Genomic DNA, 16,678 nt, shown 5'->3' with positions numbered 1-16,678 from the left:
TTTGCTCTTTTTCTTAACCATAAAGCAACTTCTTGGAAGTATTAGTAGCAAAGAAGCTTTGCTGCATTTAAAAAATAAAACCGGCTTCGGCATTGATGTTGTAGGTGATATGCTGGTTGTGGGTACGGTGAGATACGCTGTTTTTTGGCAGCCGCTGAGCTCAGGAAGCGTCTCTTCCTCTGCATCCATTCAGAGAGTGCAGTCCCTCGGTCGTGCTGGCAGTTCACGCTCTGGTCTACCTCGTGTCAGACTAATTTTGGAAAACAAGCATTTAAAGGCGAAGCTGATCCCAGAAACAGTATAAAATTAGGAAGCGGCTTTTCTGGCGGTGGTGCAGATGGGTTGTGGATGGGATGGTGCATCTGGCTCGTCCTTCGAGTACAGGAGGAGCCCTGTTGGCCTGGTAGTGCCCGTACTCCTCGAGATCATGGAATCACAGACTAGTTTGGGTTGAAGGGACCTTCCCAGCTCATCTAGTTCCATTCCTGCCATGAGCAGGGACATCTTCAGCAGCTCAGGTTGCTCAGAGCCCCGTCCAGCCTGGCCTGGGATGTCTCCAGGGATGGTTCATCCACCACCTCTCTGGCCAACCTGGGCCAGGCTCTCACCACCCTCAGGGCCAACAATTCCTTCCTCATGTCCAGCCTGAATCTCCCTCCTTTAGAGACACAGGTCTGCTGAATTCTTATAAAACAGGGCTGAGAAACCTCACTCATCATTACCAAGACATTCAAGCCAGCCTGATTCCAGCTCTGCTTTGCAAAACCTTGACTTGGAGTTGCATCAGAAGAAAAGCCATTAAAATCTAGCTGGCCAAGGAGCTCAGTTGTGGAAAGTTTTAAGCTCTCGGCTGTGGAGCAAGCGCCCGGAGCACAGGTAGTCGCTGCAGACAAAGCACGGAGCGTGCGCCGGGCTCTCCCCGGAATATGGAGTTTCCTTGGGCTGACACCTGGCTCACGCCGAGGATTGCGCTGCCAGTTGGTTTAGTCACAGGAACGAGCACTTTCTCCAGGGTGATGGGAGCGGTGAGTCACGAACCAACAAAATAACATTGGGACGTCTGTATTTGGGTGACTGGTGGGGCAGCACGGGAGCGGCCAGCCAGTTTAAATACAGGGTTTGTGGAGGAGGCTGGGCTGGCTGGGAACTGACTTTATTTTCAGGGCGGTGGGACTATTTTTCCTGCCTGGTTTCAAAGGTCGTACGCTTTTAGGAGTAGGCGAGCTCCTTTGTGTTGTGAGCTGACCGTGAGTCCTTGGATCAGTGGCTGCTTTCTGTCAGAAGTGAATGTCAAGTTGTCAGACCTGTTGGCTGAATTACAAGCTGGTCACTCGTTCAGACTGAGCTGTGGTTCGAAGTGGAAGAGCGATCCGGTCGTTTGGGACGGTCTAAGAGGCAGATAAACTCTGTTTTCTTCTTAAATACTGTTTTCTGGAAGACGTACAAGCCTTGGAGAAGAGGTCTGTTTTCCCTGGAGAAGTAAGAGCACCAGGACTTACAAAGCCTGAAGATGATACATATTTAAAGTACTCCACAGCATGGCGGGGAGACCATAATGTTATGACTCCGCATTTTCCTCCATCTGCTGCCGAATACATGCAAAGCAGGGCTTGGAGAAGCAAAACCGAGATGGGGAATTACCCTTTCATGTAAGAACGGAAAAAGTTGATTAATCACGAGATTCCCCTCCGGTTGTGATGCGGCGCGTTCTTAAAATCGAATCCAAACGAATCCTAAAATCAGTCACATGAGAGAACAGGCTTGAGCAATTCCTGCGCAGAAGGCGTTCAGCGTAGTCTATTGCCACCGGTATTTTTGAAGCAAATCTGCAGATGATGATTTAAGCTGGAAGAACAAATGCCCTGGAGATGGAAGTCAGCGGCTCTGTGTCTAGCACGCAGTAACGCGATACCGCACATCTGCGGGGGCTGGAGGATGAACAGTCACTGCACATCACACTTGACACAACACAGCTGAACGTGCCGAGTTTCTACCAAGTTTTGTAACCTCTTTAGGCTCTTATGAATAGTTGTACTTATTCTCCTCTGCTTGGAGAGCAAGATTGTTGTGATTTTGCTATGCATATGTATCTTCCCTAATCAATTTTGAACCTGTTAGCCCGTTCCAGCTGTACTTCAGGGCAAAGGGGGATTCGTAGTCTCAGAGATACGACGTTCCTTTGAGTTTTGTGAAAACAAGCGGTTTTAATAGAGGAGAGAGACCTGATTAGTGGCCCCATGGAGAGAAAAGCTGCAGCGGGAGTGCAACCCTTATTAGACATTAAAGAATCCACATGGGAGAGCGAGGTGTTCCTGAGCGTGGGAAAAGCTGCACTGGGAACCGGCGGTTATTGGACGCCGGAGAATTCGACCTCAAGACGTGCATCCATAAGAAATGAGCCTTCGTTATTTCTGCTCACAAAGCCGCTTTGATTTCTTGTGTTTTTAATAACATATATACCAATAAGCTCTGCTGCTGATGCTTCTTAATTGTACAGAAGTGACCGTGAGGAAAAGTTCCTTAATGACAAAGCTCCTGCCCTTTTTCTGGCTGGCTGAGGCGGCCTCGCCAACGAGAAACTTGTGTCGTTCGGCTGCGTTTATGCAACTTTAGCCGGGCGGTTTTGCGTTGAGCCTTTGCTGACTGTTGGGTCGAGGTCTGATGCAACGCGGTGTTCAGTGGAACCGCTCACTGGGGCGGGGGGATCAAAACCAGCCCCGCAGGCTCTTGCGGAGCACGCACTGAGCTTTTGATTTGTAATTCTTACAGCTTCATTTAATCCCAGTATCCAAAGCGTGGATTCATCTCCCCGGCTTGTCTTCGCCAGGTTGAAGAGTTTCTAGGAGTCCTTTTGGATGTTGTTGGGTGTTGTAGTGGAACACAGCGGATCTATATTCCAGTTTCACCTGATGCGTACGCGCTAGAACAGCTTATCTGCGGCAAAACGTTTTGGCAATGGGGGTGGCGGAAAAATTTCCTGCTACATTGACTGTTGGAAGAAGTAGCTGCTGCTGACAGTAGTAACCATGAATAAATTGTTTTAAATATTCTGGTTTTTCTCTCTCGGGTGGTACGTAGTAATTTGTATATTAATACCTCAGCGGTAACGAAACGGTGAGTTCGCAATAAAGACATAAATAAAATGTCTTAATTAGGAAATCACGCTTAGTTTGTGTCTTAAAATGGAGCATTCAGCTGAGCTGTAAAGCAAGAAGCAAGCGCTTAGTTCAGCACAGAGTTATCTGCTGGACTATCTGATATGTCAGGCGCGTTGCTCTTAAATAACAGATGTATCAAAAGTCTCGGGGAATGTGCCTGTGCTGGCTTTTTAATTTCCTACTTTGTCATCTCCTAGGGAGGGATTACGAGTGTAGACAAAGCCCCGGCTGTTTTCGGTGCGTGGCAGGAACACGTGCTGGGGCTCGTTAACAAACCCCCGTTAACAAACTCCCCTAGAGTTAGAGGTTTTTCTTTTGCTGAATGCTGCGAAGTCTCCGAGTGCTCTGGGTTGGGGTAATTTGGGTGGTGGGATTCACCCATGTCACATAAAGGGTCCGACCGAGCTCCAGAACCGGCTTGGCTGTTTCTGCTCCTGAATGTTGAGGTTTCCCTGAAGATCTCTATTCCTAGGAGGAGAGCTGCGCAGAATTCTCTCAAGATCGTCATTTTTCTCCCACAAAGGTCGCAGAGCCAATAAAGATCGCTCTAAACAGGTTTTAAAGCATCTCAGATTGCAATCTAGAAAATTATGGGAGCTGGGTAATTAGGGCATGTTTCTGAGTCATTGCTGTCACAAGGTCTGTTCTCGGCATGGCTTGAAAACCCGCGCTCCTTGTGATATGAGGAGCTTTGATTTTGCCTGGCTTTGGGAAAGTAAAAGGTTTTCTAAGCCTTGTGTGGTGTGGATTTGTCACTCACTGTGAGCGTTCCTACTCCTGATCATCCAGAATGCTCGCAGTGACTTATTGGGATAGAAACAGCGATTTTGTGCCGAGAAAGGTAGAATTAGAGAGGCGTTTAATTGGTTTTATTTTTAGCCATCTTTAACGTGATGTAGCAGCTGGAGATCAGGAGAGCCAAGACCATACGTTGTGTTTCTGGAAGCTGCTGGATGCGCTCCATACGTTGCCATGTGTACGTTGCCCTATTTGTCCTTAAGCATTGGAGATGCCGTTTGGCAAATCCTCTGGGGTTAAATGACAATGCTACGAAGACAAGCGATTGTGGCTCATTGGGTGACAGTTCCCCACGTTTGTTAAAAGTCGAAGTGTTATTTTCCAAGACTCTGGAGTTCTGCTTGTTGTTTCTATGAAGGTCCATTTCAATTAAGTTGCATTATTTTCATCCCAGCCCTGTGCACGTTTCTTTATGGTCTGGGTTTGCTGTCCTACATCAGTTACTGTATGAAGGAGCCCCAACCCAATAACGCAGTTTGTGTGTTTTTGAGTCTCGTGTTGAGGTTTTATTATTCTTCTGTATCTCTAAGCTCTCAAATCTTCCTCCCGTGCCAGGCACATGATGATATTGTCAGATTTGCGACTGATACTCTGCAGTACTTGCAGCAGAGTGCAGTTCCAAAGACTTGGGCCGCCCAGGTCTGAAGGTGGTAAAATCTTGTATCACCTTTGATATGAAACCGCCTTTCTAAAAGAAAAAAATGTAGAAGCATATAAATATTTTTCTGGGCAAGTAAAATATGTTACTATGATGCATATGAAGCTTGGTGGTATTTATTTTTCTTAGGCCAAGCATGTTATGACTATTAAATGGTATATTTTATTTATTATAGTGATGCCCCCGTGATCAATTATGGTGCCTTATTTTTTGCAAGTGCCTTGTGAAGACCCAAGTTCCCTTCTGTTGCTTCGCGACTTTAACAGCGGTGAATATTTAACACTGTGTGTGTTGGTGCTGCGGGAGGGAGATGTTTACGGTGCGATTCATACCGTGAGTTGGTGATACTGGGAGCAGGATTATTTGGGGCTGGCGTCCCGCTGCGGGGATTGCGGTGCCGTGGGTTTTGCTGCTTTTCCGGCTTGTTATTTTGTATATTCATGGTGGGAAGTAGATACATGTACAGATGGTTTGTGCAGGGGGAAACGCAGGCCTGGAGTGGCCCCCAGAATGGGGTGTGGGACTGGCTGGGGGCTGGGAACGAGGAGAAGCGACGCAGACATCTGGAGAAGTATTATTTCAGGTCACATAATTTTGTTATGAAATAACAACAGAGCGAGAGGAACGCGATTGGCCGAGAGAAGCTTCAAGCTGTGCGAGCGTCTCACTGAATAATGCAGGCTGGGGCTTGCCTGGCTTATATAATAACGGAGGAGAATGGAGTTTGAGCGCGGCACGGAAAAAGGAGCCATGCTTTTCAGCTGGCTAAAGATACCTGGCTTTAGTCAAAGGGAATCCTGATCGTCAATTCAGGCTCTTAATGAGCAGTGCAAAATCAAGCACAAAAAACCTCCTGCGTCGTTTTTGATCTTGGAAGGTGTCTTGTGTTTAGTGGGATCTGGAGCGTAACATTGCGCTGACTTCTAAATAAAAGTACAAAGGTTTTTAGGGATGTAGCTGACCTTCAGAAGTCTGCGGTGATGAAAATGGGTGGATATAATGTCTAAACAAGCTTGGGCAGGAGCTCAACGTGAGAAATAAGGAGGTATTACGATTTAAAGTGGGATTCAGTTTAAATTAAACAAATCTCCCCGTTTTTGACCTACCTTTTCCTATCATGTATACAGCATCCTGTAAAGATCCTAATCAGTGGATAAAATATTGCAGCTAAAAGGTAACAGTTGTTTACTAAATACTTGCTGGCTGGCTCTCTCATAGTCCATCCTTTGTTTAAAATGCCTTTTCTTGGGGATAGCACCCGAGATGAAACGGTTAATTAATTAGAAATGGCGAGGCCAGGGCACAGCCACCCCGGTGTGGGGAAGTCGGGAAGGCTGTGGGGTGAGGGATGATTTTGACTGTGTGTGGGTGACACGTCTCCCACGGAGGAGGAACCAGGGAAGGTTGTGGGGTGAGGGACAATTTTGGCTGTGTCTGGGTGACACGTCTCCCCTGGGGAGGAGTAACCAGCCCGGCGGAGGCTGCGATTCCCAACCCGGACGGGAGGAAGAGCGGAGAGGAGGAGGAGGACGGGCCGGGGAGCCAGAGAACACGCCAAGCAGCCATGCCAAGAGCCCAGAGACATTTCAGCTGCTTGATTATAGAGGTGCTTTGATCTAGAGTGAATAAACCCGTAATGCTTAAATTATGAATTCCTTTTCTTTGTCTGAAAAGCTGGATTAGCGTGGCTTTGTTCGAGCGGTGATTATCGAACAACTCTTTTTAATGTTTTCTGAAAAGGCCGCTCGATGTGTGTTTCCAGGCGGGCGCTGCGATGGCGCTGTGCTGGTGGAGGGGCTCGGTGACACGCCGGCTTTCGCACATCCTCCTCTGCTCTGAACTGTAAACCCCTCCAAAAATACAGCCTCATCCACCTTCCTTACAAAATGGAGCTAATGATGAATCAGCGTGAGTTGCAGGCAGGAAGAGGCACCAAAAAGCCGTGTTTTCCTGAGGGTCCGCGTGTTTGGAGCGGAGCGAATGAGCCTCTGTTGTGCATTTGGTCTGCCAGCGATTGTGAAAGGGCAGCAGCCTTCTTGGAAAGGGCTGACGCACAGGTATAAAGATACCAGGCGGAGGTTGAGAAGAGCTGCGCTGTGAACGTTTCCAAAGGTCGCAGCGGTGCCTCCCCTTGTCTTTTGTCCTCTTGCCTTTTGTCCCTTGGGATCCAGGCACAGGTTGCTCCTCGGAGCACGTTCGCCTCCATTTTGCCTTAACGTGCGATCCGCATAACGAACCGCGGTGGTATCGCCGCCTCTCCTCCAAAAAGAACCGTGTTGGTTTTTTTTCTTGTATTATTGTGCTGCGGTAAAGCCGTCTGGTGATGCAGCACTGCGGATCTCCCCCTCGTCCTCCTCCCTGCAGCATCTGCCAAGCCGGGAGCAGCTCGGAGAGACGCCAACGGGTGGGGCTGGGCCGGATCACTAGACAGATTAATCTTCGCGGTGGGGGACCGAGGGATGCGAGTGATCACAGGACCGCGGTGGGGCACGGCAAATGTGAACCTTCCTCTCCCGGCAGCTGTCCTTGAATACTCAGGGCTCTCTCCTTCTCGGTTTTCTGTCACCCCCCGGCTCCGCGCTCCCTTTCTCCTCCCCCGTCTGCCTCCCTCGCTTTCAGCAAAGACGATTGTCGCAGATTATCCTCGGGGCTCGTCAAGGTTACGGTGCGGGAGGCCAAAGCGCGGCGTATATTTATGTATCCGGATAACGGATGGATTAAAACACGCCATCTCCGAGTGGGGTGATTTAGGACCAGTGGAATACAGTCATATCCTTCCCCCATCCTTTTCTGATTTATTTTAAAAAAATACATATTTTTTTAATTAATGGCAGCCAAAATACACTTTTCCCAATATGAAAATTAACCTGCAAGAGTTGTACATTTGCTGCGTGATATTTTTTTTTGGTACATAGGGAGCATATTACGTCAATGTTCTGTATCTTCTGTGCCTTCTGGGCGGCGTTAGCTCGAGTATTTGAACATTTTAACATATTTCTGGATTTCCTGCAGCAGAAGAAAAATAATTGAGGTCTGTGCGTATGTTACAATAACATCAGAATGAGGAAATGAAAGAATAGTCAGGGTGGTGAGTGGGAAGAGCCCTTCAGAGCCCGTTTCTGCTGTAACTTCATACCAGGCAGGCTGTGGTGATTGCCGTCAGAAGGTCAGTTCGGATTTTAGGGTTTTGGAGTAGTACTAAGAGAGTATTTCTTTTTTCCCCTGAAGATTTTAGACCAAGTATGGGCTGGCGTTGCCAGAAACCGAGCGTGTGAACAGGGAGCAAAAGGGAAGAACATGTTCTGACCAGTCACTTCTGCAACTATGTTATTTAGAAGAAAAACTTAATGGATATGAGAGTTAAGAGCATTCTGTGCTGTGACATCTTAGTTGTCTGCAGAGAACCGGCACTGAAACTCACCTTAAAGGGTGATGCTAACTAGGGTACCTCATTATCTTTCATACTTTTCCTCACGTTCATTCATGGCATGAACATTTTTTTCCAATGGGCTCTTTCCTGTTTTCTTCCCCCTTCTTCCTTTCCTGTTTCTTCTCTTTCTACACGTGCCACATCCAACTGGCCATTTTTTTCCCTCACACGTATATATTAACCGTATCCTCCACTTGTCTGATGTCACCTTCAAGGTCAGATAACCTTATCTGGCCTTGGCAGAGCGCACACTTTGAGAAGTACCTTTCCTGCAGCACCGTTCACCATTATTTGCTCCTTGTAGCTTTTAATTAGAATAAAAAATGACCCGTGCAGGTCAGGAAACTCCTGAGAATTAAACGTCACCGTGCTGTACCCATGGGTACAAAGGCAGCAAGCTCAGCTCTGGGCTGCTCAGAGGAACGTGTCCTTTAGGTGACTGTGCCTTTTTTGGCCTAATTTTCTCTTGTTTGCGCACATATTCCTTAACAGGTCGTGTGCCGTACCGGGCGGAGTATAAACCAGGGGAAAACAAGATCTAAATCGCAACCAGATTGTGTATAAAACACAGTAGGTCAGGTTGGAATGAGAAGGCAGCAGTCAGCCGGGCAGGTTTGCAAATCGTGTTTAAGGATTAGTCACCCCACAACAATGATGAGATGGGAAGGTGTATGGAAAGCTGAGCGTATCGCAGACTCGGCTGCAGGTTCTGGCAGCGGCTGCTCCTCAGACGGGCGGTTGCGTTAGGTTGTTCCTAATGGGAAGAGCCTCTCTTTAAGATGTATTTAGATCTGTTCAGCACGGCGCTGCCTTCGCCAGTACAAAATCTTCTGCAATAATTCCTCACAGAGTTTACAAATAGTTATCAATGACGTTTTTATTTGTGTGTCCCTTTCTCGTTTATCAGCACTTTCAAAAATACGCTCTTTGCCTCTTTTTGTCGTGGATTAACGACTGCACTTAAAGCCCTTCACCTGTTTTGCTCACAATCTCTTGACCAAGAGAAGAGAACAACCAAAACGCGACCTGTGGTTCTCGGCTGTTTAAAAACATCGCTGTGTTCCTACTTCCCATTTTATCCTTTCTCATTATGAGTTGATGCAAAGTGTTTAAGAAAACCATTTTAACATCACCTTGTGTGCACAAACCTGTTTGTTTTTATTGTTTTACGTAGACATTTCCTCGTCCGTAAATGCCCGTGTTGCAATTATTTAATTGAATGTACCTTAAGTAGGGTGGCGTCACCTTCCCGTGGGCTTTTCCTCAGCATGGGGCTTGTTCTGCAGCAGGGGACGTAAAATTGAACCCCAGAAACACGCCGGTCCGGGGGTACCCATGTGGGTCGCGCTCCAGAAAAGCCCTGCGAGGCTGTTGTAAATAAATGGCTTTGAGGTTGGGAACGAGTAGAAGAATGAAAACTCCTGTTACGGCGCTGAGTGGATTAAATATAGATCGGAGTAGCGGAATTGCTGTGTCAAGGTCATGTTTTTCTTCAGAAAATTGTCGGCGTGTCTTTATTTCTACTTGGGACGCAATTTTAGTTTGATTGTGTCTTGCTCCTCACCTTAAAAATAGAAGTGCTGCTCTCATTGCAGATACCTTGCTATTTCTTTAGCTGCTGTTGCTCTGTTATTATAAAAAGGGTGATCTGATGGTAACTAACCAAAAGAGAGGGGTTTTGAAAATAACGACGGAAAGTGGAAATGGCTTTTTTCCCCTTTTATTTTGCGAACACGTCTTCAGCCTCTGCTGCGCTTTGAGATTGATTTTCCTGCTGCACGGGGAGGGCAAACGGCTTGAAACATGTTGATTTTGAAGGAGGCAATGTTATTAAATACAACCTTTTTCTACCAGCGCTAATATTTGTGCTCTGCTCTGCTTTTCTTCCAGATATGGACGTGTCGAAAGCGTCAAAATCCTCCCTAAGAGGGGGTCGGAAGGCGGAGTGGCAGCGTTTGTGGATTTTGTGGACATCAAAAGTGCGCAGAAGGCACACAACTCTGTCAACAAAATGGGAGATAGAGACCTACGGACGGATTATAATGAACCAGGAACCATTCCCAGTGCTGCTCGGGGCTTGGATGATACAGTTTCCATAGCATCTCGTAGTAGAGAGGTTTCTGGGTTCAGAGGAGGTGGCGGGGGGCCCACTTACGGCCCCCCCCCATCGCTTCATGCACGGGAAGGACGTTATGAGCGGAGACTTGATGGGTAAGTTCCAAGGTTTCTCTAGGCAGGTATTTTGTATTTGTATGGTGAGAAACACAAACTCGTATCTAGGGCCCCCAGATGGATTTAAAATTTTGGGAATTATCTATGTTTCCTATTTTGGGTTGGAAACGGAAGTGATTTCTATCCCAGTGGCTGGTACCTTGTGGATCCATAGAGGATGTTTTCCGCAGCTGGTTGGATATCTACACTTGAAATAAGGTGGTTTTAAGATGGAAGATTTCCTTTGGCCAGCATCGATATTGGAGTTACTCTTTTCTAGAAGTAACGGTTCCATGTCTTGGATAATATTAAGGCCTTGCTCGGATGTATCCCTGCTGCCAGATGGAGCTATCTTACTCTACAACATGTGGTGAAGTTCTCTCTGGAGTATCTTCGGAATACTAGAACCTAAAATTCTGTGAAAGCTTGATGCCTAGTTCTCAGTTCTCACTGTACACAGTCGGTATGTTAATTGGATTGTCACCACAAAATTTCTAGTAGACCTTAATGATGCGGCCCCTTGGATTCTACAGACAACACACGTAGCCGTGGAAATAACGTTTGGATGGAGAAGACGGAAGGCAGCTGGTGATGTTTCCATTTTGGATCTACATCATTTCCAAGTGATTGGGATTATTCTTTCTGATGGTATTGGCAAAAAGAGATGATGGACATTTTCTAAATTTTGGAAATTATAGCGTTTTTTTTTTAATGCTGGGATAAGAACTACAGCCTTGAATTTATTGGATGGTATACAGTCAAGACACCAGTAGCCATGGGGAGTGGATTACTATCTAGTCTCTTAAAAAGCTCTTTGCTACTCCACATTAAACATACTTTAGTTTTAAGGACGTGACGCTAATACCAGTTTGTGGATACGCCAGTGAGAAATGACTGGGCTGGATGGTTACAAAGGCGGCTAGAGGAGGCCAGCAGCGCTGAGTGATCTTCTACCAGCTGCTGGATTCAGACTTAGGGCTGGAAATTAAAATAACGGATCTATTTAAGTGCCTACTGTCTCAAGAAAGAAGTCTGGGGGTTTCAGAGTTATGGTTTCAGTCTGGGACTCCTTCCTTCCAGTGGAATTTTTTTGGTCTTGTCACTAAGATTTTTTTTTTTCTTGTTGGTTCATCTAAAATATCATTTGACACCCTTGCCCATTAAGAAGGTGGATTACCCCTGTAAGAGGGGCCAAAATTGGGGAAGTTATGTTCACAATTCTCTCCCTAGATTTAATTGGGAATATAGGTCGTGTTTCCACACTTGGAAAAGGTTGGTATGTCCTGCCCTGTGTATATTAGCCCCTCTCCTAACCCAAGTCAAACCCTCTCTTTCCACTAACTCCAGTAGTACTTAGTACTAATAGATAAATCAAAAATGCACTGTAGCCGTTAGATTTTCAGCTCTGCTAGCTCCTCTGTCTTCTGTGTCCTTCTCATGGATAAGGACTTTGTTCTTTTATGTCAGCTATATAGCAGTAACCCTCTAGAAAATACTGCTTGTTCTCTTACCTTGTTAAATCAGCTTTCACCGATTAACACTTTGTAGGATGCTAAATGCAATCGTTGATGAAATTGTTGATCTTGGTCCTTCAAAAGGGGGAAAAAAGGAGAGACGTGTTTCTGTGCCAGATCCTGAAATGTCTTTCAAAATGCCATTGTTGCGAGCAAGAGATAATGAAAATAGAAAGGCAACAATGAATTTTAAGCAGATACATAACTTAATGACGTTCTGTTGCACTGCTTAGGTGGTTTCTTATGAATAGTTTGAGCGAATAAATGCAGACAAAACATGAGCGAGCTCTGTAGAAACCTTGAAAATGAGTTAGAATTGAACAGCGGAGGGTGAATCTATTTAGAGGATTAAGGACCTTAGTGATTCATTGGAGAAAGAATGGAAGGAACTTCCTGAGATGCTAATCGAAAAAGATTCAAATCCCATTTTCAGTTCCTAAAAGATACCTGCAATATTTCTGCCGTTTTAAATAGAAGCCAGACCCGTGATGCAGGAGAGGAGGAGGAAGCACAAGGCAGAATTGGGTTATTAGGATTCAGGGGATAGAAGTGACTAATCATTGATTCTGAAGGAAAAATCCAAGAGAGAAAAAAAGGTCAAAGTGTCCTTCATAAGATGGATAATTAAATTTTTAAATTAACTTTGGCTACCCTGACATATTTAGAATTTTACAAGTATTTTTTAAACATTGAACAAATCATTTTGGATCTTGGATTTTGCGGCTGTAACTTAGACGTACCGTCCTGGTACTTGTCTAAATTAGACTACTAAACTATTTGTAATGTTCTTTTCACTTTATCTGTCAGTTCTACTATCTCTTTATTTGAGAGATCGCACTAACTTTCTTAGAACGTAGAGCCTTTCTCAATGGACACACAGAACGTTTGAAATACTGAAATAAAACTTGAAAGCAGTACAGTTGTGGAGGTAGAAATTCTGTAATTACAGGCAAAACCACCGACTGAAAAATGTAATTTATACTCCTTGCTTAGGGTCTTAGTATTTTGGGGGGCCTGCACCCCTGTAGTTTAAGTTTTCTGACATAAGTAAGCAAGGTGTTTCTTGAGGACAGTCGAGTGTAGCAGTCTGATAGAAGCAAAACACCCTCTTAAGAGGATGAAATATTGTAGAACAGCACCAAGAAACCCCCTGATTTTCTGGGCCTTCTCTACAGGTTACGCTACCCCTTTTGAAAGCAGCTTCTTACCTCTGGGTCATGCTTTGCACGGAGGCTTTCATGGCTACAGCCCAGTTTGCATTGCCATTTTTGCAGAAGGATAATGAGAAGAGCTCCAGTAATTACCAAATTTCCAGAAACAAATTTCTGAAGCTCTTAAGCAAAAATGGATGGGGTGGGGGGGGGGGGATGTTAATTGTGATGTTCATAAACACAAAGTTTTCCTTGTTTAAAGGAAAAAATTAAAAACAAATGGTACTTAAATGAGATTCTGCACTGGAAAGCTGTATTTTTTTTCCTGTGCAGGCAAGTGCTGGTCATGAAAGCCTGATTTTGTGATTAAAACAAAATGATTGCTAAGCTTTATCGTATATGAATATAACTTCAGAGTCAAGTAAAACGTTTTTTTAAGTTTGTCAGTGTTTGCTTGATAGGTTATTGCTGTTTAGTGGAGAAGCAGTCGCAAAAATAAGTTCAGCGCTGACGCGAATGTTTGCATGATTTGCTTTTAGTCGTGCTTGCCCCTTTTCTGATGAAGTATTTTTCCCCCTTCCTAAATGCAGGGCTTCAGATAACAGGGAGCGTGCTTATGAACATAGTGCCTATGGACACCATGAGCGGGGGACGGGAGGATTTGATCGGACGAGACATTACGATCAGGATTACTATAGAGATCCTCGAGAGCGGACTTTACAACATGGGCTCTATTATACTTCTCGGAGTCGAAGTCCGAACCGTTTTGACGCTCACGACCCCCGTTACGAACCTAGGGCCCGGGAGCAGTTTACATTGCCCAGTGTGGTACACAGGGATATCTACAGGGATGATATTACGCGGGAGGTACGAGGCAGACGGCCGGAGAGGAATTACCAGCACAGCAGGAGTCGGTCGCCGCATTCGTCGCAGTCCAGGACGCAGTCCCCGCAGCGCCTGGCCAGCCAGGCCGCCAGACCCGCGCGCTCGCCCAGCGGCAGCGGATCCCGCAGCAGATCTTCCAGCAGCGACTCCATCAGCAGCAGCAGCAGTACCAGCAGCGACAGGTAAGGCTGCTCCGCGCGTCCTCACCCAAAGCCGCCGTCCCCGTGGGTTTTGCGTCTCGTTTTCCGAGGAACTGCGAGCCCAGGCTGTGAAAATAGAAGGTGTTTTAGTTGTTGATGGAGAAGTAAACCAGCGTGAGATGTCAAAAGACCGAGAGCTGGGTCTCTTTAGCTTGGAGAAGAGAAGACTGAGGGGGGACTCATTCATGTTTACAGATATATAAAGGGGGAGTGTCAGGAGGATGGAGCCAGGCTCTTCTCGGTGACAACCAGTGATAGGACAAGGGGCAATGGGTGCAAAGTGGAACACAGGAGGTTCCACTTAAATATGAGAAGAAACTTGTTGGGGTGAGGGTGGCAGAGCCTGGCCCAGGCTGCCCAGGGGGGTTGTGGAGTCTCCTTCTGTGCAGACATTCCAACCCGCCTGGACACCTTCCTGTGTAACCTCATCTGGGTGTTCCTGCTCCATGGGGGGATTGCACTGGGTGAGCTTTCCAGGGCCCTTCCAACCCCTGACACTCTGGGATTCTGTGAGTTGGCATGAAGCAGATGGGAAGGCAACGCTGGTGCTGTGGTTCATTGTTTTCTGTGGTGGAGCTGTGCAGCATCTATAAGGTGCTGGTGGGCAAAGCGGGGTGGACGGACACAAGGCCTTGCTGCACCCTGGCTGCTCTCTGTGTTAATATAATATTTGAGAGAGGGAATAAACCAGTTTTCAGCTCAACTACTTTTTACAGGACACATTTTGAAATACTTTGGGAAGTGATGAGTATTATTGCCCAGTTTCCCATCATTTCCGATCACCACTAATGTTTAAAAGGCTGATAAGTTGCCGTTCCCTTTTCCCCTGTTGCCTCACAGCGTAAATTACAGACTTGGAAGAATTAAAAAAAACCAATACAAATCCAAGTATGCGTTTCCTAGCAATACACCCGTGCCCTTGGTTCTGTAATAGCCGTGGTAGTTTTGTATTCATGCTAGAACTCATGACTGGACTTCTTTTAATAGTTTGACAATTCATATTGAAATGCCTCTCAGATATTTAGTTTTTTAGGAATAAATTCATCTAAGAGTGGAGACCAAGGAGCCACCACTGTGTACCTGGTGTCTGCTGTTTGGTGAAGAGCTCTGCTCTTCTGAAGGCTTTCCAGAGCTGGAAACGTTTCCCTTGCATACCAGCCCGCACTCGCTGTGTGATATATTCCAGTTTCCCATACCCAGAGTGGGCAGAAATTTATTTGTATCTCCGTATCCTGGGTATTAAATTCTGCTTGTGTCAACCCCAGATTGATTTCCCAAATTCCACATATCTTTTTTTGTTTCTATAGTGGGATTTACCTGGTTTGCTATTGTCTGCGAAAGACTATTTGCAATTTCCGTTGTATTTCTCAGGGGTTTTAGCAAACTAGGGATCTCTTACGGCTTTATGCTCAAGTGGAAATGGCCGATTTCGTGACGCTGTGAAATTAAGGTCTTTATGCCTCTGAATTATTTTGAAATGGTACGTCTTGAAGAGCTTTGTCACTTGAGTCTTGGCGTGTCCATCTCTCACCTGGCAGGGTGGACGAAAGGCACGAGTTGTGTTTCCTCAGAGACGTGGGTCACTCACCCCGGCTCGTGTCGATGTTTGGGGACACTGGGAGCTTGGGGACACTCGTGGCTGTTGAGCGCTGGTGGGAAGTTCTGTGCGTGGCGCCATCCTGTGAAAAAACCGAGGAGAAAGGTGGTGAAGTTCGGGCTTTGTTCCTTGTGTTGTGGTTTTCAAAGAGCTGTGTGAAGTAAAGGTGATTTTAATTAAAGGGAGACAATTCTCCTGGATGATAACGTGGGGAAAGATGCTCTGCACAATGATTAAACAACAAAAAACCCCTTTATTTAATAAATGTTCAGAGTTTGTTGCGTTGGATCGCAGCTAAGAAATGTGTATCTGGATGCCTTTACAGGGGATTTGTAATGGGAGCTGCAAAGGAGTAACGTAGAAAATAAATTGTAAAAGAACGTGGTGCAAATGATGTGTATTTTCTGAAGCGGGGCTTTATTTGTTGTATTTCTGACCTCTCAGAAGCTGCGCACCGGGCTGGTGGAGGTGAACGGTTTCTGCGGGAGCTGCTTCTCCAAAGGGCATCGCCTGCGTGGATTTGGGGAACAGAATTTGTGCTCTGACCTTTTCCTAGCGTGAGATGGCTCATTCCCCACCCGTGTCACAGAAAACGGTCATTGGGGTTGGTGGTTTTTTTAAAATCGCCTTGAAAGAGTCAAAAACCCCTTGAAAATTAGATTTTAACTTGCTGCCACCAGAAGCCTTAATTTCTCCATTTTGTTGAGTTGAACGTGCACCACAAATGATATATTAGCAAACATATTTTCTGTACTGTGTCATGGAAGAAGCCGAATGCGCACAGAAGCTGTGGGAGCCCATAGGACACAAACCACATTCTGTTTGTGCCCTGCCCAACCTCCTGAAGAAAAACCTCAGCCCCTTTTTGTAGAAAAGGATCTTTACTAGGCTGCTTGTCCAGGTGTTCTAATGCGCTAAAAAGATCTGTGCATTTTAATGCAGTTTGGTGATGTTAAATGGTTTTACGCATTTCGTACTGTTCCGTGTAGCGATGTGTTGAACCGCATGGCACTGAGCATTGGGACCTTTCGCTGCTCAAAGTTGGGCACGTGGCGAGAAACGGGATTTAAACTTAT

The 16,678-nt window shown here is 46.0% G+C and overlaps 1 protein-coding gene across 4 annotated transcripts in view; it reads left to right on the top strand.

Annotated features, from left to right (window-relative positions):
• SPEN (spen family transcriptional repressor) overlaps window positions 1–16,678 on the top strand; it is a 66,928-nt gene that overhangs the window by 7,817 nt on the left and 42,433 nt on the right. For all 4 annotated transcript variants that reach the window (XM_065037630.1, XM_065037629.1, XM_065037628.1 and 1 more), the window contains exons 2-3: window positions 9,935–10,255; window positions 13,511–13,987. In XM_065037630.1, the coding sequence (XP_064893702.1) occupies window positions 9,935–10,255; window positions 13,511–13,987 (798 nt within the window). The remainder of the gene's footprint in view (window positions 1–9,934; window positions 10,256–13,510; window positions 13,988–16,678) is intronic.

Source organism: Columba livia, chromosome 21 (genome assembly GCF_036013475.1).
Source record: "Columba livia isolate bColLiv1 breed racing homer chromosome 21, bColLiv1.pat.W.v2, whole genome shotgun sequence".
In the NCBI taxonomy this organism is placed as follows: Eukaryota; Metazoa; Chordata; class Aves; order Columbiformes; family Columbidae; genus Columba; species Columba livia.
Note: the sequence above shows the minus strand (reverse complement) of the source record. Positions and strands in the feature narration are given on the sequence as shown.